Source organism: Xiphophorus maculatus, chromosome 2 (assembly GCF_002775205.1).
Source record: "Xiphophorus maculatus strain JP 163 A chromosome 2, X_maculatus-5.0-male, whole genome shotgun sequence".
Taxonomy (NCBI): domain Eukaryota; kingdom Metazoa; phylum Chordata; class Actinopteri; order Cyprinodontiformes; family Poeciliidae; genus Xiphophorus; species Xiphophorus maculatus.
The window spans coordinates 6336724-6364651 of NC_036444.1; the positions used below are offsets into that span (position 1 = coordinate 6336724).

At 38.4% G+C, this 27928-nt stretch overlaps 1 protein-coding gene across 1 annotated transcript; it reads right to left on the minus strand.

The window, feature by feature from the left end:
• Positions 1-1550: 1550 nt before the first annotated feature.
• Positions 1551-27747, minus strand: LOC102223526 (potassium/sodium hyperpolarization-activated cyclic nucleotide-gated channel 3-like). Its single transcript, XM_023344911.1, has 8 exons — positions 26426-27747; positions 15971-16394; positions 12864-13025; positions 11339-11557; positions 9834-9980; positions 7729-7969; positions 5702-5866; positions 1551-3410 (listed from the first exon to the last, which is right to left on the minus strand). The coding sequence occupies exons 1-8, from the start codon at positions 27082-27084 to the stop codon at positions 1993-1995; spliced, it is 3435 nt and encodes a 1144-aa protein (XP_023200679.1). The 5' UTR covers positions 27085-27747; the 3' UTR covers positions 1551-1992.
• Positions 27748-27928: the final 181 nt, after the last annotated feature.

The window sequence follows — 27928 nt, forward strand, 5'->3', positions numbered from 1 at the left end:
GTGTCTAGTACAAATATCTTGGTACTAATAAGCTAAAAAAATATATATAAATTACTTTTCAGCAAGATATACAAGCTTAATTTAATTCAATAATCCCTTAATATTGATTAAAAAGTTCTAGTTCCATTGGCAGATTATTTCACTTATAAGACAAGAAAAATATAAGTGAAATAATCTGCCAGTGGAACTAGAACTTTTTAGATCAGTAGTAAGTAATAACTGACTTAAAACAAGCTCATATATGTTGCTGAAAAGGTATTTATTTTATTTAAAATGTACCAACATATTTGCACTGGAAACTAGAACAAAATTCCTTGGTAAGATTTTGTGTTTTTGCAGTGGAGATGATCTCTCTTATGGTTTAGGAGTCCTAAAATTTACAAAAAGCTGCAAATTTATTATAAATATGCCAGTAATTACCACAAAATATCACGGTAAACCTTTTACTCCATATTGTCGGCGTATTAATAGCAGAAGCTGAATTGTATGCCATAATCAAAATTAACTCAAAGGGTTCAAATGCTTCACTCTGTGTTATGAATCTGTATAAGTTTCTCTTTTTGAACTGAGTCACTGTTTGTTACATTTTAATTAATTGATTGATTTACCAGTAATCTTACTGATTTGACACAAGTGCTTTAATTCACAGTACCTTTATAAGCCCATAAAAATAAAAACACGGATTATTGCATACTATGCTCATGGCACACAAACCTCAACTCAGGTTTTTTTTTGTCTGTTCACGTTCATCCACACATTCAAATCCCAAGTCCTCCTTTCCCCTCAGACTGACATTGTTACATTCATTGCTTTGTTTTTTTTTTAAATGCAGTCTGATCAGTGCGACCCGTTCGGATGTGCAATATTGCTGAGAAAGCTTTCTATCTTGGAAGACACGCCGCCGCCAAACCCTTCGCGCTGCAGTGATCTCTGAAACGAGCAAAGAGCACAGACTGTCTGTGCGCAGCATTTCTCCGGAAAGGACGCTAACAAGAGGGAAGCCATTTTTGGTTTCAATCATAAACTGAATATACAGCTGTGGGTAATTCTTTTCAGCTCAAGAGGTGAAGCTAAAAAGGGAACCAAAAAAAAAAGGTTTCAAATAAATAACAAATCACAGAGGAAGGTTAGAATATAATATAGTATATATAAGAAGTGATATTTCTTATCAGGTCTTAAATATATACCCCATTAATACTTTTGGGTTTTATCATCATAATGAAAATGTTGAGTAGAAAAAATATGTTTCTGTCCGTCATCCACAAAAACTAAACTGATCTCTCATCTGATTAAAACAACACACACACCCCAGCACTGAAATTACCATTTAAAGGTGACCTATTATGCTTCCTTCAACGGGTTATTACATCACATTTCTCCCCAAAGTAATTCTTAGAAGACGAGATTTTAGTTTTGCAGAATGAGCTGATTTAGGGCCTGTCACTTTAAATCCAAATAACCTGCTGCTGGCCACGCCCCCCAACTCAACCTTTACACTCGCACGTGAAAATGGCTGCAAACAGATGTGCAATTACACAACCGTACATCTTTGAAAAGCAGAAGAAGAGCCTCCTGCACAATCAGCAAGGATGCAGCGAGTGGTTTCTGGATGGTAAGCTAACATCAAAACACTTATTTCCAGTAGCCATTCTACAGCGGTGAAACCAGCTGACCAAACGTGCTGGAGCTCTGCTTGGTTGCTAGGTAACGGGCTGAATTCCACTGGGGTTGGTAGGTAACAGGCTGATTTGTCATGTTACATTCAGAAGGGTTTTGAAACGGCTCCTTTTCCAAAAAACATGAACTTATTGCCAAAAAATATCTGGGTGGGATGTTTTAAAGCACTTGGGCTGTTTTTATAAGCAGTAGAGATCCAAATGGAAGCATAAAAACGTGCCAAATGTGAACTTTGCATAATAGGTCCCCTTTAAAATGCCAACATGGATGGGTTTCCTCTGCAGCTCAGCAGGTTGAGGAGGGTGTGTCTGACACTCACAAGTTGGAGGGAAGCTTGGATTGTTTCTGTTCACTGTCTAACACTTTAGCGGGAGACTGATTGCCAGCGGGCCGATTCCAAGGCTCAGGCCCTGATTGTGTCCGACTGACGGGACCACCCTGACCCGGGATGGCGGTGTAGGGTTTGTTGACCGCCATGGGGGAAGGGAAGCCCCCCGCCGCCCCCTCTGAGGAGCCGCTCACCACCGAAGGCCTTTCCTGGTGTAAATAGCTGTGAGAGCCTGAGATTGTCTTTATTTCCTGGGTAAAGAGATCCGCCGAGGACTCTGCTGTTTCTCTCAGAGCAGAGCTCTGAAAGCTGATGGCGCCGGGCGGCTCGGCATGGTGAACCGTCCGACTCTGTGTGGCAGGGCTGCGGAGAGGCGGCGTGTAGCACGGCGAGGCCTCTCCGGAGCCGTACTGCGCCAGGGAGGCGAGGGCCGAGTGCTCTGGGAGAACCTGTGGGAGGAAAACCGACTGCAGTCCCGCCAGGGTGTGCTGTGCCAGAGAGGCGGCCACCCCACTTACGCCGGCCGCAGACGGTGGCGGATTGATCCCCACCGGCGGCTGCCTGCTGGTTATGATGGGGAAATGTGGGAGGTTGACGTTGCTGGATGTGCTGGTTGCTCTGTTGAGGCTGGAGGGGTGGCATGGCTGCCGCAGCTGGCTCAGGATGGGGTTCACCGAGCTGCAGATCAGAGGGCTGATGGCCGGGGCTGGAAATCTTCCCGAAATCTTCCCCGGCGCCCCTTGCTGTAGCAAACCTAGAGGCTGAGGCGGAGCGGCCATAGCACCGAGGAACGGCTGAGGGTGGAGCTGAGCGGAGCAGGTGTAGGAGGGGAAGACTGGGGTGCAGTGAGGAGGCTGGTAAAGAGGCTGCGGCGTGGGCTGTAGGCTGCTCGTAAAGACGGGCTGCGACATCACCGTGGGCGATAAAACCGCGGTGGAGTGATGCTGTGCCAAAGAGAACCCCAACGTCGGCGTCTCAACTACAGATCTGGGTTTAGCAGAGCTAACCGGGGAGCCAGGAACTGAACCAAAGCTGCTGAAGGCGGTCCCTCCCATGTGGACCCTCCTGGAATGGTCCTTCATGGAGGAACCAGGAACCAGAGGACTATGGAAGAGGATGGGAGGCAGCTGGGAGTGATGGGCCAAGGCTAAAGCCAGTGGCGTGGTGGCAGCGGCAGCCTGCAACGGCGCCTGGACCAGCGGCGTCCAGATGAGAGGGGTGGGGGACGGCGGCGCGATGGGGACGTTCAGACTCTGTGCAGTGCTGCTTTGGATCAGCTGCGTGCATTGGGCCATGTCCCGGTCGTGCTGGACGATTCTTTGGATGATTTCTGTTTCGTGGAGGTTTAATGTGCCGGAGCTTTGGTGATGCTGGACTTTATGCTGCAGAATCGAGTTCCTCTTTCCTGTGAGAACAGAAGAAGGAGAAACCATTCAGCTGCATTGGAGGGTGGGAATCTATGGGCCGTCGCAATTAGCAATAAATCAATTAATAGCGAGATAAATTAAAATGAGCTCCAACCCTTCATCCTACCATCCAACCATCTCTTCATCCAACCATAATTCAAATCTACAAACTTCCACCATTTTTGTGTATGAACCAGCATTTCACAGTAACTAGTTACATTTACTTGAGTATTTTTGGGGAAATTAACCAGAAATATGTCTGAGGTTTTTTTTATTAGACATATCAGTTTAATATCACCAAAAGATACATACATCTTCAAAATACCAGTGGAGACATACAAAAATCTGGTCAACAATTACACTGCAAAAGCACAAAATCTTAGATAAATTAACTTACAACATGGTAAAAATGTTTTGTTACAAGTGAAATAATCTGACAATAGAACTAGTACTTTTTCATCATTAATTAGGAATTATTTACTCACAACAAGCCTCTATATCTTGCTAAAAAGTTAGTTTTAAGTTAGTTTTGTCTGATTTCAAGTGTACTACGACATTTGCACTAGAAACTAGACCCAAATTACTTGGAGAAATTTTGCGTTTTGCAGTGTATAAAAAGCATTTGCAAAGATTTTTCCAGTGATTGTTGAGGACAGTATTAATACCTTTTGGCCTGCAATCCCTGCACCATTTTCTGCTATTTTGAATGAAAACTGTTTTAGATTTAAATCAAGATGATAACTTTTGGGCTTACCAACAAAACTTAAGTAACATGTTTTATGCTTCATTTAATTTTCAGTAAATATGGTGGATTTTCTGCTGAGAACCCATAAATCAGGTTCCATTAATAAAATAGATGGATCTGACCATGACTGATTCCGGTTAATTATTCACACTTCTAATTAAAATCCAGAAATCTCATTCTGTCTGACATTGTCAAGCTGAATGAGCCACAAGTCGCAGAGCCTTACAAAGTATCCTTACTCTTAAACTTTTTCACATGTTGCAACATTACAACCACAAAGTTAATGAGATTTTTTTCTGAGTTTTAGCTGTTTTTGGCAGTTTTTCTCTCTCTAGTCAAGCAAAGCTGCTGGAGACAAAGCAGCTGTTTTAACACCAAAAAGTGCTTCTCCTAAGTATTGGGAGCTGGACTTAAAAGCACAACCTGCTCTTCAGATTTTCTTTTGTAAAAAAGATTTAGAAAATCATTTGTCTTTGTTTTTATGTCTATCGCATAAAATCCCAATCAAATCCAGAGTTTGTACACTTTTACGAACACTTTTCAAGCATTTTCAAGGCACGTTTTCAAATTTTTCCAGCACCGCACTTTGGAGATGAAAAAAAAAACACTAAATTAACAAAAGAAATCCCCCAATTTCAATAACTTTGTTTTACATATAAAATATAAACCCAACCTTTATTTTAATTACAAAGATCAATAAGTCATTGAGCCACTAGGAATAATAAATATTCATTACGCTGTAACAATCCAAACAAAGTGTAAGGTAAATAACCTCCAGAATCAAATTAGATGGTTAAAAATGCAAAGAAAGTAACAAAAACATCTAAATGGCATTTAGCAAGGAGAAATAATTTTGGTAATTCTAACTGACCTAAAAGAAGAAAAGTTTAGTCTGATTTAACTTCAGACAATGAGAAAAAAAGGTGTCTATGTTTTTATTAGCTGCATGAAAATATTTAGTTTAAACTTTAAATAACACTTTCCAAATTTAGGCTCTTAATGGAGTGTTAGATTGCTCTTTATTACAAAACTGTGCAGTTTTAATGTCAAGCACTTTCAAGGACTTTATGCAGAAATAAATAACTTTCCAAACCTTGAAAACACTTAATTGGAATTCTAACACTTTCAAGGATTTCAAGCACCGATACGAACCCTGCAGTGAAGTTTGTGTTGTAACTTAAAAAATGTGGAAACCTTTGAGGTGAGTGAATACACTGCAAAAACAAAATCTTACCAAGTATTTTTGGTCTAGTTTTAGTGCAAATATCAAAGTTCACTTGAAATAAGTCAAAACTAACTTGCTTTTTAACAAGCCTGTATATCTTGCTAAAAAATTACTTTTAAGTTAGTTTGTCTTATTCCAAGTGTACTAAGATCTTTATACTAGAAACTAGATCAAAATACTTGGTAAGATTTTGTGTTTTTGCAGTGTAGCTATGGAATACAACACAAACTGTTTCATATGTCTCAATAAGACGTAGATAAAAGACACCATTTTACTTTATTTAGTTGTTTAGACGTATCTGAGAGTTCTCCAAAGCTCACCGATTCGGTCCAGGCGGTCGAGGGCGACGGCCTCAAAGGCCCTTCTCATCATGGGATACTCCTCCAGCACCTCGTTGAAGTTGTCTACAGACAGAGAGTACAGCCGGCAGTAGTTATCTGCTCGCACGCTGGCTGTCCTTCTGCCTCGAGTCAGCAAGCAGATCTCTGCAAGGACAGAGGAAAGTAAAGGTGACCTATTGCTCTTCCTTGAACAAGTTAGGATAGGCCCATGGGTTACACAATATGTTCATTAAATATTTTACACAAAATCACTCCTAGTCAGTTCTGCCTATTTTGAGCTTCTTTCAGAATGAGCACTGCAAAAACACAAAATATTACCAAGCATTTTTGGTCTAGTTTCTTAGTAAACTTGAAATAAGACAAACTAACTTACAAATAAATTTTTAGCCAAATGTAGAGGCTTGCTTCAAGTAAATAATTCCTTAATATTGACAAAAATGTACTAGTTCCATTGGTAGATTATTTCACTTACAACAAGACATTTTTCCCATGATATAAATAAATTTATCTACCAATGGCACCAGTACTTTTTTATCAATATTAAGGAATTATTCACTAAAACAAGCCTCTTTATCTTGCTGAAAAGTTACTTGTAAGTTAGTTTTGTCTTATTTCACGTGTGCTAAGATATTTTCACTAGAAACTAGACTAAACATACATGTTAAGATGTTGTGTTTTTGGCAATGAACTGTTGTCACTTTAAATCCAAATAAGCTGCTGCTAAAAATGTCTGCAAACAGATGCGTAATTACACAACTGTTCTTTGAAAAGCACAAGTGGGGCCTCCTGCACAACCAACAAGAATGCAGCAAGTGGTTTCTGGATGGTAAGTCGACATCAAAACACTTGTCTTGTCCAGCTGCCATTGTACAGTGGTAAAACCAACGAGTGCTGGAGCTCCACCTTGGTTGCTAGGTAACTGGCTGGGCTTAGCTGGGGTTGCTAAGTAACACTGTGGCGCCAGTTGTATTTGATTCAGCAAACAGGAGGTTTTTACAATGGTTAATTTTCTAGACACTAACAAACATTAACTTGTCGCAAAAAGACAACTCTGTTTTTTTAAGGACTTTTAGGCATAAAAATGTGCAAAATGTGAATTTTGCATAATATGTCCTCTTTAAGAATACTGTTAATGTATGATCAATGTTAACGGAAGAGATTAAAAAATGCAGGGATCATTAACTTCTAACGCCTTACATGATGGCAGAGTTCATGTAGTTTTAGATCCATTTCCAAAAGAACAGTGAGGAACAGTCATTAGTGTGAGACAATAAAATGTTGGCCGCCTGATGCCCGAACCCCCACAGATGGAGCACTTAATGCAATTTCTGCAGCTTACAGTTTTTGTCCTGACCTCATCTGCCGTGCCAGATCAGAAAAATAAAATAATGCCCCATTAAAAAAAGAGAGGGGAAAAAAATGTACCGTGACACATAAATCGCTTTTTCTGTCCATGACAGGCAAGTTCACGACACAAACACACTCGCATGGTCTCAATTTCTGTTGTCTTCATAGGAACAACATCTAATTATTAATCTAGAGTTCTAATTTAGGACATTTTTCTTTAAATTAAAGTCTTTTTTGATCATGTATTGAAATCATATCAGTCCCAGAGTACAATAATTAGAAATGTTTCACTACCAGCTTGTTTGTTAGTAGTCATCGTAACATTTGGTGGTGTGCGCCTCTATAGCACACTGTTACAGGTTGAGAGGAAGCAAACAAGAAGAAAACAACTGGAAAGTTTGACATTTAGGCTTTAAACAAAGGGCAAAACTCCACAGATGGACTCAAAGATTGCAGAGCTTTGCTCCTCTTAGAGGCCTTTTAAGGAGATGACGATTTTAACCAGCTGTAAAGTTCAGGAAAGTTAATCTGTTGAGTGCCTGCGCAAACTAAATCAAAACAAATCTTACAATCACCATTCCTTCGCACATGTTAAATCAGCCTCACCACCCCATCCTCTCCTCTCTCTATCTGCCCAGTGGGGTGTGTGAAAACTTCACCTCCAAAATAAGAGCCGTCCGTCAGCTTGGTGTCTTTGCTGCTCTTCGTAATGACGCTGACGACGCCGTGCTGGATGAAGTACATCTTCTTCCCGATGGTGCCCTCCCTGATGATGTAGTCGCCCGGTTGGAAGACCTCGAAGCGCAGTTTGGTCAACATGGAGGTGACAAAGTTGGGGTCGGCGTTGGCGAACAGAGGCATGGAGGCTACCAGTTTGCGGCAGTTGAAGTTGATGATTTCCTGAGGAGGACGCAGGAAACCGGCCGTTAGTGAAGGAGACCCGTTATTCCTCCTTAAACAGGCTAGGACACGTCTACGGGCTACACAAACATGTTTATCAGATTTCTTTGCACAAACTCATTTGTAGATGATAAGATTTTAGTCATTTCTGCCTCTGATGAGTTCCTTTCAGAATGGGCTGCTTTAGGGCCTCTTTGTTACGTTAAATACAAATAAGTTGCAGCTAGCCACACCCCTCAACTCAACGTTTACATTCACACGTGAAAATGGCTGCAAACAGATGTGCAGTTATACAACTACAAATTTGTGAAAAGCAGAAGTAGAGCCTCTTGCACAAGCAACAAGAAGGCAACAAGTTGTTTCTGGATGGTAAATCAACATCAAAACACTAGTTTTTTCCAGCAGCCATTGTACAGCACATACAGCGGTAAAACCAGATGACCAAACGTGCTGGAACTCAACCTCAGTTGCTAGGAGATGAGCTGGGCTTTGCTGATTTGTAATGTTACATTCCTGAGGTTTTTGAAATGGATCATTTTCCAGACACCAAAAAACATGAACTTATTGCCGGTTGGGTGTTTGTTTCAGTACTTGGGTTGTTTTTAGAAGCAATAGACACCCAAATAGAAGAACAAAGACATGTAAAATGTGAATTTTGCAGAATAGTTGCCCTTTAAAAAAGTTTTTCTTTCTCATTATTCCGTATGTTTTTTTTAAGTGCTTAATTACTTCAGTGCTTAATTACTTTCATCGGTTGATGAAAACTTCAACTGATTTTATCAATTCATACATCAAAATCCTCACGTTGAACTGGACTCTTCTGCTGTATCTTTTGGTAATTTCAGCTTTCACATATTTTGAAGCATTTGTACTTTTATGCAAATTTCACCTCCATTGAAATACATTTAAATTTTTCAAAATTCCACAACATTCATCCAAGACTTTGTTCTCTTTGACAGCTTACTGCTTCTGCTTGCTTCAACGTAGAAACTCCATTATAATTTTAAACAAACCACAAGATGTTAAACTCTCTTCAAAAGATTCAGTCTTTTGATATCTCTTATGGTTTTTCTAAAATCACAATTTAAGTTTTATGCAGACTTTAGTCCGTTTTCAGTTTTACAGTGTAATCCAATGAGGGAATCCGTCAACTGCCACAGTGCGCACTCCAGTAACCAACAACTTTTTAAGTTTTACTGCTTTTTCATAAACAAAATGCTGCTGTTCAAACATATTTCACTCTACAAGAATAAAACTAATCATGGGTTTCTGCTGTGAGGAAATTTAAGAGTAATTGCCGTAGGTCTTACAGTTTTCTTTCAATCTTTCAAACATTTCTGGAGCGCAGGCCTGTCACCCCTCTTTGTATTTCCTCCTTGTGTTTCTTTCTTCTGCTCTGTTTAGATCAGCCTGTCTTCTAGTCTTTTTGTCTTCAGCTGTATTTTGTCCTTCCTGCCTTTAACTGTCTTTGTATTTAGCTCTTTTTGCCTTCAGCTCCCTCTAGCATCTTCTGAGTACATTCAGTAGATTATCATTATCGCAGCTGTTTCACAAGGAACAGTAATTTTTTGAGTTTTTTTATTTAGTTTTTGCTTGGCCGAGGCGTTCTCCACGCTGCATGTGTATATTTCAATCATTATAAAAGCAGCTTAGTGCTCTGTTAATAAGGTTCTCTGCCCTCATACGGCCGTTACTAATCAGATTACAACACTATTAACATTATCATGGAAAGTAAGGCAGCCATATTGGATTATATCAATAATTATCTGAGCGTCATTGAGAATGGGATGCTCTCATTTATGCTGACGTGGTACAACTTCTATGAATCTAAATTCATTTGGGCTTCACATTTTCGTAAACCGACCTCTCGCAGCGGCTCATTCAGCTCCTCCAGGATGCTCTCCTCGTCGAACATCTTGCCCTGATAACGGTGCTCGTAATAGTCGTGGATTCTCTGCCTCATGTCAGCGGGGAGCTTGTGGAAGGACATGTACTGCTCCACTTGCTTATACTGTGACAAAACAACAAGATTTTAACTTTTAAAACCCGTTCAGAACCGCTCCAAGAATCCGACTCGCTACGGCAGCTTTAAAGCGACTGCTTCTCCTGCAAAGACAAAATGCAAAGTCATGTCAGAATGAATATATTAACCTGATTGATGTGCTGGCTCAGAGGTGGACTATAATGTATCTCATTATGTTAACAGTCAACTGTCAGGCCATCTGTGAAACCTGCTCGCAGTGCGGTGTTGTGGCTCTGCCCCATCTGACAATTACAGTTGTGCTCTGCAGGCTGCAGCTAATGACATTAACCAGCGTGTCCTTCAGCAGTGTACTCTACCAGCAGAGCAGCGCCGACGATCACAGCACCCAGTGTACGTATGGCGCTTCCTGCCATAAGCCTCTGCTCTGAGGTTATTAAATCTGTGCCTTATCTCTCTCGTTTTATCCCTCACAGAGGCGGACATGTAGATCTAATAGTGAGTTCCCCTGGTTATTCCTCATCTTTTTATGTTTTTGCCATCTATTCCATTTCACATCAAAAAACAGTGAAGCTTCTGCTGTCTATCTATAAATATTTAAACAGATTTTAGGTGAAAAATAAGTTTTTTAACAAGGGTTAGGTTCAGGGTAAGGGTTAACGAACTATCATCAAATAAAAAACAGAATTTTAACCAGATATAACATTTTATTTGTTATGTTAATATAATACATACAGTGCCTTACAAAAACATTCACACCTCTTGAGGCTTTTTCTGATTTGGTCACATAACCTCAGTGCAGTTTATTGGTATTTATTGGGATGATGCATGCAAATTGCATGCAGGGTTTCTGCAATCTTCAGCAACTCAAATATAAGACTTTTTAAGATCTTTTAAAAACCATTTTGAATAAAATTTAAGACCTGTGTGAGAACAGAAATGTACAAAAGAGAATACAATATTTCATATACATATAAAATTGCACTTACATATAAAATATGCTAAAATACCCATAAAAGATGCAGAAAGCTGGCCAGCTATCTATCAAAGCTATATTAGCAGCTTGTTAGCAGTAGCCTTAACTGTCTCGAGTTAAAATTAAAAATTAAAAACTTTACAAATACAAGTCCAGGCATGATGAAATTTAAGACCTGTGATTAAAATATTTAAGGCCTACTTACATAAAAAGAAGACATTTTAAGGCATTAATTTTAGACAGTTAAATTTAAGACTTTTTAAGAATGCATTTTATTTTTACTATGAGTTATTATTAAGGCTAGTGACATGCTTGATGTGCATAGATGGGAAATAATGTCATAATCTGCCTGATTGGAGCATTTCTTTTTTCTAAAAGTTTAGCTGCTTAAACACAACAAAACAAGTCTCACCTTTTCTTGATACTGCCTCCTTGAGGAGTCCAGAGACTGGATCAGAGCTGTGGCGTGACCCACAAACATGGCAAAGCAGGTGGCGCCCACGATCATGCTGAGGATGGTGAGCCAAACGTCGGCCATGCCGATGGGCGGGTACAGGCCGTACCCGATGCACAGCATGTGACTCATGGCTTTGAACAGGGCATAGGAGTACTGCTGACCCCAGGTGTCATTCTGGAGGAGAAGTGGAGGCGGAAAGAGAAACTTCCATCAGTAAGTTTGCTGCAGCGCCGCTGCAGCATCGTATCTGTGGGAGCTTTGCTGGGAGTTTCAAAAAACAGAGTGCAGGTGGTGAGTATTTTAGCCTGCCTGCTGGAAACCATAACTGCTTATATTTAAATTAGTGTTCCTAATATCATGCTAGCAGTTACTTTAGCTTCTGTTCCACCAATGAATACACAGAGGATCAGAAAAGAAAAATGCCCAAGAAGAGACAGAAAGAATAAAAATATTTTGTCATTTAAACACTAATATTTATTATGTTAACGAGGAATAGAAAATCTTCAAATATGGCCTGTTAAGTCTGTAGGTGTGAAACGATTAATCGGTTTAATCGACTATCAAAATAATCATCAACCAATTTAGTAATTGATTAATCGTTAACTGGACTATACAGACTGTAAAAAGGGCATTTGCTGAAAGAGCAACATAGTCAGAGCCTTAAATAACGTAAAACTATACAAAATATATACATTTTGCATTTAAGATATAAAACAATCCTTTATCTGTAACTACAGCTCTGGAAAAAACTAAGAGCCCACTGCATGAACCCCATTAAAAACCTCCTGGTTATTCCACCAAATATTGATTTCTGAACTCTTCCTGAGTTAAAACATTAATATTGTTGTTTCTAAATGAATATGAACTTGTTTTCTTTGCATTATTTAAAGTCTGAAAGCACTGCATCTTTTTTGTTATTTTGACCATTTCTCATTTTCTGCAAATAAATAAAATATTTTTACTTAGGATTTCAGAGACATGTTGTCAGTAGTTTATACAATAAAAAAACAATATCCATTTTATTCAAAATGATCAGTTTCTTTGATTTTACTTTTTATAGGTATATGTTTATGTGGTCTTTTATTTTCCACACCTACCCAGAACTCCTTAAGTGAGATAGCTTAGCACACTAAAGAAATGCTGCAATTTAGTTAAAAAAAATAAATAAAAATAAATATATATACTGTATATTCTTATTAAAATTTTTTATTGTTTTTTTGCATGTTTATATAATATTGTATATATAGAAGAGGCTTAAATTAAGCCATTTTTTTATCCAATTAATCATCAGAATAGTCAATTAATCGTGAGTTTAATCGATTAATCATGAGATCAATCGATTATTCGTCAGGATAACCTATACTTCATTGATAACTAAAATAATCATTAGCCCTAGTTTGAATACAACATAATGACTTCACATTGTTATTTGGGGATTTTGTATTTAAAAGGAACATAATTTGCCCAATAATTCTCTTACCACCATCTTGTTCCGGGTGACCCAGCAGTCCGGAGGGAAGTCCTGCAGCATCGGCACCAGGAACTGCAGGCAGCCGTCCCAGTGGCACAGCAGCAGCATCATGCCAATCAGGTTCATGATTCGCACCATGGCACTGGCAAGATCGTACGTCATGTGAAAGACCTACAGTGAACGGGAAGCATAATGAGACAAGACATGATAAAACGCTCACACTTTGAAAATAAACTTGTGATTTTTAACTCTCTTCCCTGGCAGTTGGGGATCTGAGATGAAGTGCAGCATCAGGCAGCAGAGGCTGTTTAAGTTTAAGTGGTTTTAATCAGTTAGTATACAGCGTGGGTAAGCACTTTCTCAAAGAAGCAGCCTAAAAATTAATGCTGCACCAAGAAATTGGCATATTTTTAGCATCATTTAGCAGGATGGAAAAATCTAATCTTTTTCTGAATATTGTGCGAACCAAGTTAAGAGCAACCAGGCTGTGCTGACAACATCCCTCTTTAGTGTGGTCGCTGTTACAGAGTGAAGAAGACTTAGTGGGTAGTAATGATGCAAAAAAAGACACAGAGGGACACAAACTGTAATTTAAAAGAAAAACCTAGATTTTTAGCAACATGTTTAGAAATCTGGACCAGGGGGCGTTAAAGGGACCTCAGAAAGTGGGAGGGAGGATGAAGAAAAAACCTGAAAAAAAATAAATTGAAGAAATTTTTTTATCATAAATGTTTAATTATATTTTTTAATATAAAAGCTAATCTGTCTTTTAATCATTACTATACGATATAAGATAGCGTAATGTTATTTGACATACTTATCTTTCTGATTGCCTGCCAAATTTATCCAACTACTTTGCTCCGCAAGCTAGGATGTATTTAGCCTCGTTGATATCGATAATTATTGATTAGATTTTTCTATATATCTGCAATTGGTGATGTGATCTTTACTGTTTTAACCACCGTTTTCACTCCACTCTGTTGTTGTTTGTTGTTAAGCATTTATGAAGCACAGTGGTGAAAACCTCAAACTGCTGCTGTGGCAGTTACTCAGCAGGTTGTTGCTAGGCAACCAAAGAACGAGTGAGTTGCTAGGTAACCACAGAGAGTGAGCCAGTCGATTCCTGCAACCTTGTTTACCTGGATCAGAGTTCAGTGAAAAGATTGAATATTTTATAAAAGGTATTAATTATTGATATTGATTAAGTGTTTATCAGAATAGATATTGTTATTGATTTATTGTCCAATCCCATTGGATAGTGAATAAAAGTGAGAAAAAACATTCTAAAAGTTTACGTTTATTTACATATTTTGTAGCCCCTGCCAGAAGCTAGTACTGTCTGGGAACCTCTGTTCTAGGATATGCCGTCAACTGGTTTTGTGATGCTAACTACATTAACTGACAATCGAACATGTAGAAACCAGTTTAAAATGTCTTTTAGGTGATCATATCTGTCTAAATTTCAAAATAATATGAATCACAGTGGAATGGAGGAGTTTCTCTGCAGGGAAAGTTTCTCCCAGAACTATGTTCCTCGGCTGGCCTGGGATCGCCTTGAGATTCCCCCAGATGAACCGACCCAGTTGGCTGGAGAGAGGGAAGTCTGGGCCTCTCTCTTTAGGCTGCTACCGCCGGATTAAGCTAAAGGTGATTGATTGATTGATGGATGGATTTTAGAATAATATAAACTATATTTTACAGCAACCGCTTTCTGACGGAGTGGTCTGAGGATTCCCCTGCGTTCTAACTGATAGAGAATAGACAAAAATATAATCCTTGGTTTCTTTTTGGACAGTACCCAATCATAGTAATAGTAATTTACTGAGTTATTTATAAATAAAATTTATTTTATTAAAAATAAAGTCCTTGGCATCCTCCAGTGCATGGCATCTACGTTTTTGGTAAGTGAGTTAGAAACAACTGTAGAATCTGATCTATGTTTAGATTGTTTGTATCAAGCTGGCCTTTTTCAGAAAAAGCTCACTCTGCTTCATTCTCCTACTACTCTCCAATAACACAGTAACTGCAATTAAGTGTATGCTCTTTTTCTATTTTTTTTCTCTTTATAAAAGTTACATCATGAGTGTCTGGGGTTTTCAACAGCAGCAGTATTAACAAATACCAGATTTCTTTTTCTTCAGGAAAACAGAAGGAAAGGAAGGAAAGAAAGGTTTATCCTTCCTGGTAGAGCACAGTACCAAGTGGTGGAAAGATAAATTTCTCAATGAAGCTAGAAGAAACTCCCTGAGCGATTTTATAGCATCTCGGGATTTTAAACTGTAGAGACAGTATTATGGAAAATTGTAGTGGTTTTGAAACCGTAAAGCTTTGAAAGTATGATGCTTGACATCAGTGTCCAGCCCATGATTGATTAAAAAAGAGAGGAAAATAGGAATCTCATTAAATCAGTGCTAGCTTATCAAAGCTTTACAAAAACCAGAAGTCTGAAACCAGCTGCACAAATCTGATCTCTACAAAACGTTATTATCTAGAAACAGCAAGTGCTTGTTGCTTTCCTGAGCTAAAGAAAACAGTCTAAATGTTTACAGTAGGGGTGCAAGTTATTGATTAACAAGTTAATCTAAAGTTGCTCCTGCTCGATCTAATAGATTAACTAACAATAAATTGATAAGTGGCCATTTCTTAAAAACCTGAGTTTTGTCTTGTATAAAGAGGGACCACCATCTTTCCACAAGGGCAACATTTTTCATAATATTATGAACTTTTAAAACAACTTTTAAATGTTGTTTTAACATCAATTTATAAGCTTTTCTAATGCCTAAAATTAGGTGTACACCGATTTATCTGTGCCGATTTCCTTAATTCTGGGATTTTGGTGATCGGCCGGTACTTAGACGTGAAGCCGATCTTATCCGTTAATCTTTTCTACCTCAGCAATGTCTAAATATCAACCACTGTCCTGTTTTTCTCTGCTGTGAGAGAGTAAAAGACTGACAGAGCGGCCCACCAGGTCATATCTGCACGTTTGCAGTTAACAATAGTTACCCCACTGTTACCAACTCAGCAATGTTTTTGCCATTGTTAGCAACATTTCAGACAAATTAGACAATTTACGGAATCATTAAATCAGGGTGGATAGTAAAATGAAGATCTACCTCTTCCCATTGGTGGATGTAGCGAATGAGTCTGGAGAGACGCAGCAGCCGCAGCAGACTGAGGATCTTGGTGAACCGGACGATCCTCAGGGCCCGGGCCGTCTTGTAAAAGTCAGAGTCTATGCGAGTTTCCACAATGAGGAAGATGTAGTCCACAGGTATGGAGGAGACAAAGTCCACAACGAACCAGCTCTTCAGGTACTTGACTTTGATCTGGTGCGGGTCCAGGATGATCTCCGTGTTGTCCTCCTTAACGATGCCGGTGCGAAAGTTGAGAACGAGGTCCAGGAGGAAAAAGGTGTCCGACACGACGTTGAAGACGATCCACGGCGGCGTGTGCTCGTCCTTGAAGAAGGTGATTCCCACGGGGATGATGATGAGGTTTCCCACCATCAGCAGAAGCATGGTCAGGTCCCAGTAAAACCTGCAAACAGTGGTGGAAATAAGACTCACGCCTTTGACGATAAATTTTCCTTCACAATACGTTGTCCCAGAAGTCATTGCAATAAACAATAATATTGTTGCTTTGAGACCATTTTCAAGTAATATAATGGCACAATAATGCAAGAGCACTGTCTAAAAGATCAATAAACTTTCAATTGTAATGAACATTTAACACTGGAACTGGAAGACATCTGAAATATCCTAAATAAATAAACAAAACTACAAGTAAAATGAATCATGAAGTCTCTGTAAACAGAATTGTTTACAGAAAAATCATAAGTAAAATCCGACAGAATGTTTTTTTCTTGTTTTGTTTTCTTATGCGTATGAGTATTTTTTCTGCCAGAGATTAGAACAAACAAAGGAAAGAAATGCATTGAAGGCATTTATCCCCAGATAACAAAAACTAAATTATATTAAACAACTTTCTACAGCAAGAAGGATGGGTGTGCAATAAGCAAAATAAATCAATGCTTTTCTTAGGCATGCATCATTTCATAAGTTGTCTGTTTTTTGGAGTTTACATGATCGAAGTAAGTGCAGAGTCAATTGCATGAGTGTCTATGAGTGGAAATTCTGGACAGTTTCAAATGACAGCAGTGATGAAAATATTAGCAATTGTTTTAGGAGAAATGCTTTTCAATGTTTTTATAAATTATTGTGGACGCAAACAAATAGAAACAGAAGAATTATTTTGAATAAGTCCAGTTAACACTACAACAGAGCCAGTGTGAGCTGTGTGGGAAATGAGATGCATTTCCGATACGATTCTTTCCATGTGTTATCGTAAAGACAATAATAATAATAATAATAATAATAATAATAATAATAGTAATAATTTGTGTGAAGCCAGCAGCAGCCTCCTTCTGAAACTGAAAATCCTGTGGAATAATGTAAAAACAAACAAACAATGAAAATAAATTGATTCAGCATTAAATTGCAAGAAATTGTTGAATTTACAAACAACCTATCATAATTCAGCTTTAAAAAGAAAAACAGTTTTTGTTGCAAATAACTTGAGTTGCCCACAAGCAAATATAGTTTTTATATTTGTGTAATTTGTATTTTTAAAACAGAGAAAAATAAGTTTAGTCAGTTATAGTTAAAAAATTACTAACTTTAATATAGGACCTTGAAAATATTTCAATTTATTAAGAACACAAAATCTTACCCGATTATTTTGCTTTTAGTTTCAAGTGCAAATATTTTTGGAAACTTGAAATTAGACAAATTGACCTAAAAGTAACTTTTCAGCATGGAGAGACTTTTTAAAGTAAATAATTCCTTAGTATTAATGAAAAAATGCTGGTTACATTAGCAGATAAATTAACTTATAACATGGGAAACATGTCTTGTTATTAAAGAAATAATCTGCCGACTAAACTAGTAATTTTCCATCAACATCAGGGAATTATTTACTTAAAACAAGTAAAAGTTACTTTTAAGTTAGTTTGTCTGATTTCAAGTTTACCAAGATATTTGCGCTGGAAACTAAACCAAAAATACTTGATAAGACTTTGCTTTTGCAGTGCATCTTTTATTCTATATTACCATCACATTAAAGTTTGGATATTATTCTAATATTTACTTTGCATCTAAACTCAATCAAGTCTTTTATGAGAAAAGGGAGCTTGAACATGTCAAGCTTTTTTCTTAATTTCTTTACAGGCCTGGTTTTGTATGAGATCGCAGGTCTGGTCCATTTCTGAGACCTTATTAACCTCTAATCCATCCAGCTGGAGTTCTGGCACACCTAAATGTTCGGGACAAACCTCGGCGTGAAGAGAGAGACCTGCCAGGACGCACGCATCGCATCGAGACACCCACTGACGGCAAAATACACCGTTAGCACCCAGTAGGTTCATGGAAAAAAGGAAATGGGATGGGAATGTGAGAAGTCTGAGTTGGACCAGCTGTTCTACATTAAACAAGTCAAACTCCAGCAAAAAGGCACTAAAAATGTAGCATTTTGTGGGTGTGGAAGAAGATACAAAACAAAACAGGTAGACCAAAGATACAGATAAAAATATGCATCAAGGTACGTAAAACGCCTTAATGAACTCTTGTGTTTTAGTTGTCTGTTTATTCTGTATTTGTTTGCAAATGGAAATTGCAAGGTTCCCTTTTGAAGAACCACCTTTGCTCTCCTGTCTGTGAGAGGATCTGCAGTTTTAACTCACTTCCTGATGATTTAAAGTCCGTAAACAGTTTTAGTTCAAGAAACAAACAAAACTTTGGTTATGTGAAAAACAGAACTGTACTCATTTTTGATGTTTTATGTTTCCCTGTTTGTTTGTAGATGTTGTCAACATTAATGCTGTGCTATTTTAAATGATTATCACTTCAATTTTTTGAGGTACTTTTAAAAACCCATCTAGGGACAAGTGCTGCCAATTAGCTGTTGCTACTGCACTATTAAACATGGGACTGCTGTTTTGTTCAGTTTGTCTATGTCAAAGTGTATCTGTCCCTATCAAATAAACTTAAATAAATAAATAAATTCACTCATTTATCTACAGTTCTGTGATAACACAGATATTCATAGAAAAACAACGGAGATTAAAAACTATTTGTGTTTTATTTCCTGATGTTTGGGATCTAAATTCTGATCTAAATGACAAATTTTTATTAATAATTGCATTCAGCACTTCATAGTTAATCAAAGACAAACCAAACATTTACACAACAATTCAGTTAATGTATTGTTTTATATCGAAAGAATAAGAAATTATCGTGAGAATTTAATTTTGGCCACTGTTAAAACCTAAAATGGCTCAAATTAGCTGCCTGAAGCCTTCAGAAAGACAGTTTGCGAATCTGGTAAAAAATTTAAAGAATTTAAAATCAGCCGTTCTACTGAAGATATTCTTTAGATGAATGGCTTTCAAAACGCGCCAACATGCTGAGGCGCTGCCGTCCAAGCCAGTTTACCCAGACAAGCAGACCATAATAACAGTCTGCAAAGAAACAAGGCTGTCAGCTCAGGAACTACAGCAAGTTTGATGTGCAAGTGCAGGACAATCAGAACGAGACTTCATAAGTTTAACGTTAATGTTCGACAAAAAACAGAACTTATAGGAGAGATATGTTTGGACAGATTTATATAAAACTGAGTAGTTTGGGTAGTATCTTATAAATCAAACTACATGCCAGGAAACGAAAAACATCCATTTTAAAGCAACAGGGTGGAAGTGTAAAGATGAGCTTAAGGAAAATGTGAACTAAAGCTGAAGAAGATCTGAACCCTGCAACTTGGCAACAACCCAAAAACCAGCAAGAATTTAGAAATGGAAAGTTCTGGGTCGGAATTGGGTCACTTCAGGCTGCAGTGTGAACACATAACAACTTTATACCACACATGAAGGTGCTTCTATAATATGGAGAAAAAAATAAAGGTTTTTATGGCTTTATGGAGTAACATTTTGGCCTTACATAGAAATTTCAGCTCGGAGCTAAAGAACAGGGTCAGCCACGATACAAAGTTGATAGGGTTATGGCCTTCACTTAAGGGTCCCGCTGCGGCAGCTTAGCAACGGTTGAACGTGAATCCCTGACCTGCTGGTTGGTCACAAAGAGCCTCAGTCATTAAGCCTGTCCTACAAGCAGAGAAGAGAACAGCTTCAACTTCTTTATCTTGAATTTAATTATTCAGAACCTGTACAAAAAGTAGGAACCAACGATGGGGATGGAGACCATTTGTCCTAATCAGCTTTCTGTTGTTCTCTGCCAAACAAAGCATTTGCATTCCTCTCCACATCTGGCCCGTTGTCTCCGCGCTGACACACTGGTCCTAATTGCACGTCCCCACTCTGGCTAAATCCACCGTTATCTCCTGGGAATCCATGTCATCTCCAGAAGTCAGCTCCCATCAGCCAGATGTTAAGTAGTTAGCATTACAGCTCAGCCCCGCGTCACAGAGCTGCAGAACAGCTGGATGAAGAATAAATAAATTAATAAAAATAAAGGTCTGAAATGGACCGCGCATTACTTGTTCGCTCACCGGCTCCCAGCATGCAACACAATGGCGTGGAGAGAAACTTTCTGATGCGAGGACTTTCAGTTAAAACACCTCTTACAGCTCACGGTTGTTTGAGGAATCTGTCAAGATCTGGGTTAGCGTGCGGCTACGTTAAGACAGCACAAAGTCAGGGGAGTTACAGGCAAAGTGAACAAAACAAGGCTTAAAATGGTGAAAGGAGCTTAGATCAATCAGGACAGCTGAAAAAAGGGATCACATTTGTACTAGAGATACTTATCTCTCACTGGCAGATCGCAGCTGAAGCAGAACAGCCTGCATGCAGCTCAGTGGCTTAACACACACCTGTACTGCGGCTCAGGCCCTCCAGCAATCATATTAAACATATTTGCACAGCGTGCCAGTTCAGTTTGTCTGCTCCTGCGACCACAAACAGCGTTTGGTTCTCTAGTGTACAAGACAAAAAGATACAAGACCACAACATACACGGCTGTGGAAAAAAGAATCTTTACATTTTATTCTGTACTTTTTGTGTTGCTAACATGTTGGAAACGTACCAGTTCCATTGGCAGATCATTTCTCTTATAACAAGACATTTTTCCCGTAACTGAAATAATCTGAAAATGAAGCTAGTAGTTTTTCATCAATATAAAGGAATTATTGGCTCTTTTATTTTGAGGAAAAGTTTCTTATAGTTACTTCAAGTGTATACTAAGGGATTTGCACAAGAAACTTGACCATAAAATACTTGGTAGGAATTTGCGGTTTTGCTGTGAAGCAGTGAAACATTTTCATCCTCAGTCCAATAAAATAAAACTTGGTTAAAGGCATACATGTAACATCACCTTTTGGAAAAAAAAAAGATAAATATCTACTACAGGGATTTTGTTGTCATTTATAAAGAATTACTGTTTTATTTCTAATTTTAGGAATAAAAATAGAAAAATGTGAAAGTTTTTTTTTTTTTATGGTGGAATGTCGATATTTGTGGGAAATTATATTGACACCTTCCTAAAATAATGGCCTAAGTCATTATTTGCCAAAATTTGTTTTGGCAAATAATTAATTAATTAATTAATTAATTAATTAATTAATTAATTAATTAATTAATTAATTAATTTTTAAAAAATCAAACTAAAACAACACAAACAAGTGTTGAACCTTCCTCACTGCAAAAACACAAAATCTCACCAAGTACTTTTACTCTAGTTTCTACTGCAAATATCTTAGTACACTTGAAATAAGACAAACTAACCTACAAGTAACTTTTTAGTAAACAATTTTTTAATATTGATTAAAAAACTTGCTTCATTGGCAGATTATTTCACTTATGGCAAGACATTTTTCCTATAAGTTTATTTATCTGCTAATGTAGATAAATTAAACTAGCACCTTAACATCAAAAATTAAGGAGTTATTTACTTAAAACAAGCCTCTATATCTTGTTGAAAAGTTCCTTGTAAGTTAGTGTTGATTTATTTTAAGTGTACTAAGATACTTGCACTTGAAACTGAACCAAAAATACTTGCCAAGAGTTCATGTTTTTGCAGGAGAAGACCAGCCTAACAAAACTACTCCAAGAGTTCATCAATACATCATCAGGAAGGCTACAAAACATCCAAAACAACATCTAGAGTTCAGCAGGTCAGACTTAACTCAGGTAAAGTCAGTCTGATTACATAGACATAAGCAAACATTGAGCATCAGATGACTTTCTGTAGATGCAGATTAAACATGGCTGCATGTATGAGATGTGTTGTGTATGTTTTGTTTTTGGTTGTTTTGCTAAAGATGAATGAAAAAGTCACAGGAGAGAGGACAGTAAGCAGCATTAGACTGCATAATAATAAATTAATTGTACAGGTATAATTTAGGAAAAGTAGAAATAAGATGTGTAGATGTGTATAAAGTGGAATATCTGTGGGAAAGATTTAACAAGCTTTGTTTTCTTACTACACTTTTTCGAACTGGATACGAAAGTTTTGCTTTTTTATTTTTGATTGCTTTTATGATATTATTTTGGTTGTTTTCTTCTTAATCAGAACACACATTTACCTGCATATGTTTATTACTTCTATAAACTGTGGAGTAATTATTTCAACATTTACCTTTATACTTTAATATCGGAGCGAGACCAAGAGAAACTTCTGTTAGTTTATTACTTAGCAACACAAAACAAGAATCAAACCTGGAGGACCAACATTTAGCTTTATAAAAACCTAGAACTCAACCCAGAACAACTGGAACCAACATCTTAAGATCCAGAGAAACACCTATTAGCTTACTTATTATTATTATTATATACAATTATAAGAATTATTATTCTTATTGTTCTTAAACAAGGGGAAACAATATTTAGTCTTGTGCAATTTTTTGCACAAGACCTCTTTATCTGTCCTTTGGTTGTGTTGTTTGTATTTCTTTCTAATTGATGTAAAGCACTTAGAACTGCCTTGTTGCTATATAAATAAAATTACCTTAATTATTATTTTTCCCTCTGGCATATATTTATTTATCTCAAAATAAATAAAGATTTTGTTTCATTTCCTTTTGTTTTCACGATTCAACAATAAAAAAGAGACTATTGGAGTTTTAGGGCGACTCCGTCTGCAGACCAAACTCTATGAAAGTTCACGTTGTTTCATGTTTTGCACGTAGAAAACAAGTCAAACATGGCGGTGAAAGTTTTCTGCTTTACTACCTGAATGACTTACTGTAATATGTGAAACCACAAATCCTTCTGTCACAGAAAAACCTGAAGGATAAAGTCCGACGCTTCATTTGTGACCTTCGGCTCAGATCATGGCTCTCAGAGTGTTTTTGGGTTTTTCATTGCAGTTAAGTTTTACTTTGTTTGTCTAATTCAGTCAGTTTTAATTAGTTATTATCAATTAAATATTGTTCAGTTTTAGTTTAGTTCTTATTAATTATTGTTGTAGCTTTAGCTTGTTCAAGTTTTTCTTAATTTCTAAAAGGTCAAAGTATTTATATTGTCATTATGTTTACATCAATTAAGTAATAATCAACAGAAGATACCATTTTCAAAAAATGTATTGAGTTATTCTTGAAAAACCGACTGACTGGTGTTTTCTCCTAAACTTTTGCGGTCGACCGTTTGCAGACTGGCTTAATGTGGCGCGCGTTAATTTGCTGTTAGCTGACGTAAACTGATTGTGTGGGGAGGGAAAAATCAAGCTCACATCAGTGTGAAAGGCTAACAAATAGAAAACAAAGCATATTGTATCTATAATATGTTCAGTATGTTTTAGTTAGTTTTATAAAAGGACTAAATAGTTCCAGTTATAGTTTTTCCCCATTAATTACAGTTTTTTCAGTGTCAGTTTTTGTTTTTCATTAGTTTTCGTTATCTATAATAACTTGGCTCAAACACAACTGGACAATGATACAGGACAAACCACACCAGGATGCTGAATGGCTCAAACAAAACATATCGAAGCTTTCTGAGTGGCCTAGTCAAAGGCTGTGCTTAAATCTAACTGAGATACTCAGTCCAATCAGTTTTGCAAACCAGAGTGAACCAAACTTTTTCCACTGGGACGTAAAAGACTCACTGTTGCTGCTGCCAAAGTAATTAGGTTTAGGGGTGAAATACATTTTAGCATATGGTGAGTTTCTGCATAGTTTATACAGTATCTTTAAATAGAGCTAAACAACAAATCAATAACAATATACACTGTACATCCCAATAAACACGAGATCAATATTAGTAGATAATACATCTGACAGAATATTCACTGAACTCTGATCCAGAACTGCACAGCATTCTGGGAGATGTAGGCAGAGGAAATGCTTTAGCTGCTCAACCTCTCACAGCCAGCTAAGCAAAGTTGGTGGAATCAAGTACTTGGTTACCTAGCAACAACTTGTTGAGTAACTAATGGTTACCTAGCAACAACCTGCTGAGTAACTTGTGCAGCAGCAGTTTCATTTTTTGCCTCATAACTGTTTAAAAATGACAAACATCATGGAGTAAAAACTGTGGACAAAACAGAAAAGGTCACATCACCAGTTTGGCAATATTTCAGATTTTTAAAGCAAAAAGCTAATCAATAATGATCAATATCGACTGATATGAAATGATTATATAGTGGTAAGTTTTTCAGTCATATTGTTTGTCCAGTTCTGTCTTTAAATATGGTGGTCTGAAGCATTTTTGATAAAAATAGAAAAAGTAAAAACAGAAGAAATGTGTAGAGCGGGGAGGTTTGTTTTCACAGCACTGTATTTATTCCACCGGTGAGCTGACTCAGTCTGTGTTCGCTGCTCTTTTTATATTTTCCCACAAATGAAGACGAATGTCTGCTGCAGCAGCAACAGAACTTCCCATGCTCGCACTGATAAAAGCCAAAAGAAAAAAGAAAAACAAAATCCAGCTATAATCTTCAGAGCTGCAACTTAAAAAGGCTGAAAAGAATTTGCTCTAAGAGCCTAAAATAAATTTTAAAAAACCCCGTCCTGATACAAAATGTGACCCAAAGAGACCCTGAAGTAACAACACAGCACAAGTTCAGAGTTAACAGCTGGACGGCCTGATTCCTCACCAAATCATTCCCATTTCAATCTCTCTTGTTTTTATTCTGCATCATCTTTCTGTCTGTCTGTCTGTCTGCGTCCTGTGGTGTGTCCCCTCCCGGTCCACGCCGACTCCGCTCCATTAGACTAATTGTGTTGTAATAATCTCCACTGATGTGTGCTTCTAATATCTTGAATGGTCATGTTACCCTATTTTGATTACCCCATTTCCAAGCTGCTGCTACGCTTTCTGTAATCCACCGCTTGAAAACACAGAAAGAAAAAAAATGCAATTCAGATGAGTGCAAAAAAACCCCTGCAGTGACACACATCAGCGTACAATATGATGACAGGGAACCTCAAGGTTAAATGTCATGAAAATCCCTTGATGGTGGTGATACACATCCGGTCGAGCAGGGAAATGGTGCAGCGCGGCTGGGAAAATTAGGGAATTATGAGGGATGAGTGTAATAAAGGCATAAAAAAGCTGATAAGAAAATTAGTGGGTTGGATGGCTACACTGCTCCTGTGCACATGCACGCCCACACATCTCCAGGCTGGACGCAAGAAGAGCTTACGTCCTGTTCATGTGCTTTAAAAGCGGCACAGTGACCGGCAGAATGTAAGAGGATTTTGTTTGCAGAGGAAGTCCTCTTTGTTACATCAAACGTTTGCTGGTGATAATTGCTCTTGCATGGTTTCGCAGCTTCAATGTAAATTTATCTTAGGTTCAAATCTTTCTGCATGTTTGGGTTCTCTCAGGGTACTCCGACTTCCTCCCACGTGTCTGCCGCAAACGATTATTTTTGTTATTGATTAATCAATCATCTGAACGATTAATTGATTAATCGGATAAAAAATATTGGCCAATTCTGGAGATTTTCATTTAAACCTTCTTCAAAAAGTGTACAAATAAACAAATGATTCAATTCCTTTTTCGAAAAAGAAAATAAACGCTTGATTATTTGTAGCAAAAGATGAATCTGCAGCAAAAATAAAAATTAATAAAAATTACATCTAACATCAACATCTTGACTTAACATCAATACAGTTTAGAGGTAATTTGTTTATTAGTTTTTGGATTAACTGATTAAATAAGTTTTTTTTTCCCACAGAATTTGAACCAAGTGAAGCTAAAACTTTTGGGGAGAACATATTGAGAAAAAAAGGTTTTTTCTCCATCAAACGAAGGTTTTTTATATTTTTTTGTACAATTTTGGCTTAATTGCCTCTCTGAGTAAGTTGTTCTTTCATTAATTGGCTGTGTTTTTTTTGAGTCCAGTTAACAATTCCTTATTACTAAATTAGTTGTTGATTTCTTTAACAGTCGATTCATCGCCAATAATTCAATTAGTCGTTTCAGCACTAGTCCGAAGACATTTACGATTCTTCAGGAGTTTAGGCTTCTGATCATGTTCTGTAATTAAAACAGATTTAAGATGTTTTTCTCTTTGACTGAATCAACACAGTCTATAAATGTCTCCTTTGTGGTAATAAATTACCTAAAATCACTGTACGGGTGGATTATCCAGAAGCCTGCGGACTTCACGCGTTCCCTCTCATGCTCCACGGCCCTCTCGCTGCCGAGCATCCGCAGGGAAAACTTGTTGACTCCCGGCTGGAGCATTGCCCCGAACTGTCGGTGCATGAAGCCGGCCTGGTACAGTCGGTCATCTTCGGGTATGACCTGGTCCGCGCCTTCCAACTTGATGAAAGTTGACTGGTCGAACACGGACGGCTGCCCGGGTGCGCCGACCTGCAGCCCGCCCGCCGCCCGGTCCTGGTCCCCCGGCTCCCCGGGTGAACTCTCGCTGGCCCCGGCGTCCGTCTCCGGCAGGAGGTACCGCTGCTCCGCTGGATCCGAGCCCGCAGGATGCCTCCCGGTGATGGAAGAGATGCTGCTCCGGAAAAAGCCACAGTCCCCGTTCAAGTTGGTCTTCAGCCCTGAAACGTCCCTTTCCAAGTCTTCGCTCCTGGCCTCCTCGACGCTCCTGCAACTGCTTGCGGGAGACAGAGAGGACAAATGTTTTAGCCGAATACTTTTCCTCCTGGTGTCCTTGTCGCCGCTGTCTCCTTCACTGTCAGTCACTGTGGGTTTTTGCACAATGTTTTGCGGCAAGCTGTAGAGCCGTTTGCGCATGGAAGACTGGAACCTTTCCATTTTTATTTATTAAAAAAAGAAGAAGAAAAGGAGGAGGAGGAAGAGGAGAAAGAAGCGGGTGCTCTCTTAGGACAGCCCCAGAAAACAGAGGGATAAATCATGGATCTCACACAGTTGGGCTCCCGCTGGAGGCAAAGCAGCAACAGCGCATCCGCAGGATGGGTCGTATCTTCCCTGACACTTGGGACGTGCCGCTCTCCTCCGGCTCAAACATTGACATGAGTCGACGGTACGCAGCCGCTTCGGGCTGGAAAAAACACGAGAAACGCCAGAAAATCCAGGTGGGCTGAGAGAGACAGAGGCAGAGAGAGCGCGGCCGGGAGCGCATCAGGATGCAGCATGCTGAGCGTCGGACGTGCCGGAGTGGGAGAATAATGCTGCTGATGCTGCTGCTGCTGAGGTCCTCAATGACAAAGCAGCATCTCCACCTCTCCGAAATACCCGAGCTCCCTCTCAGTGCAAGGTGAACACGCACACGCACGCACGCAGCTGGCACAGACATCCACAGCGCGTCGACATCGCTGATCCTCCCCGAAAAGCCTCCTGCTTTCCAACAACGCGAATATCGATGGAGCTGATCTATCGGGTTGCCATTGGAGACGGGATGCGCCCACCCCACCCTGCCAGGACAACTGGAGGGAAATATTCACAGAGTTGGGGAGTAACTCGTTACATTTACTCAGTTACCTTTACTTGAGTAACTATTTTGAAAACATGTACTTTTTTACTTTTAATTGAGCAAAATGTCTGTTTTCTCTCCCCACTGAATGAAAAACAAACATGTTTTAACCAAAAATTCACCAGACACACACCTGACGTTTTTGTTAAAGTTTCATAAGTTTCA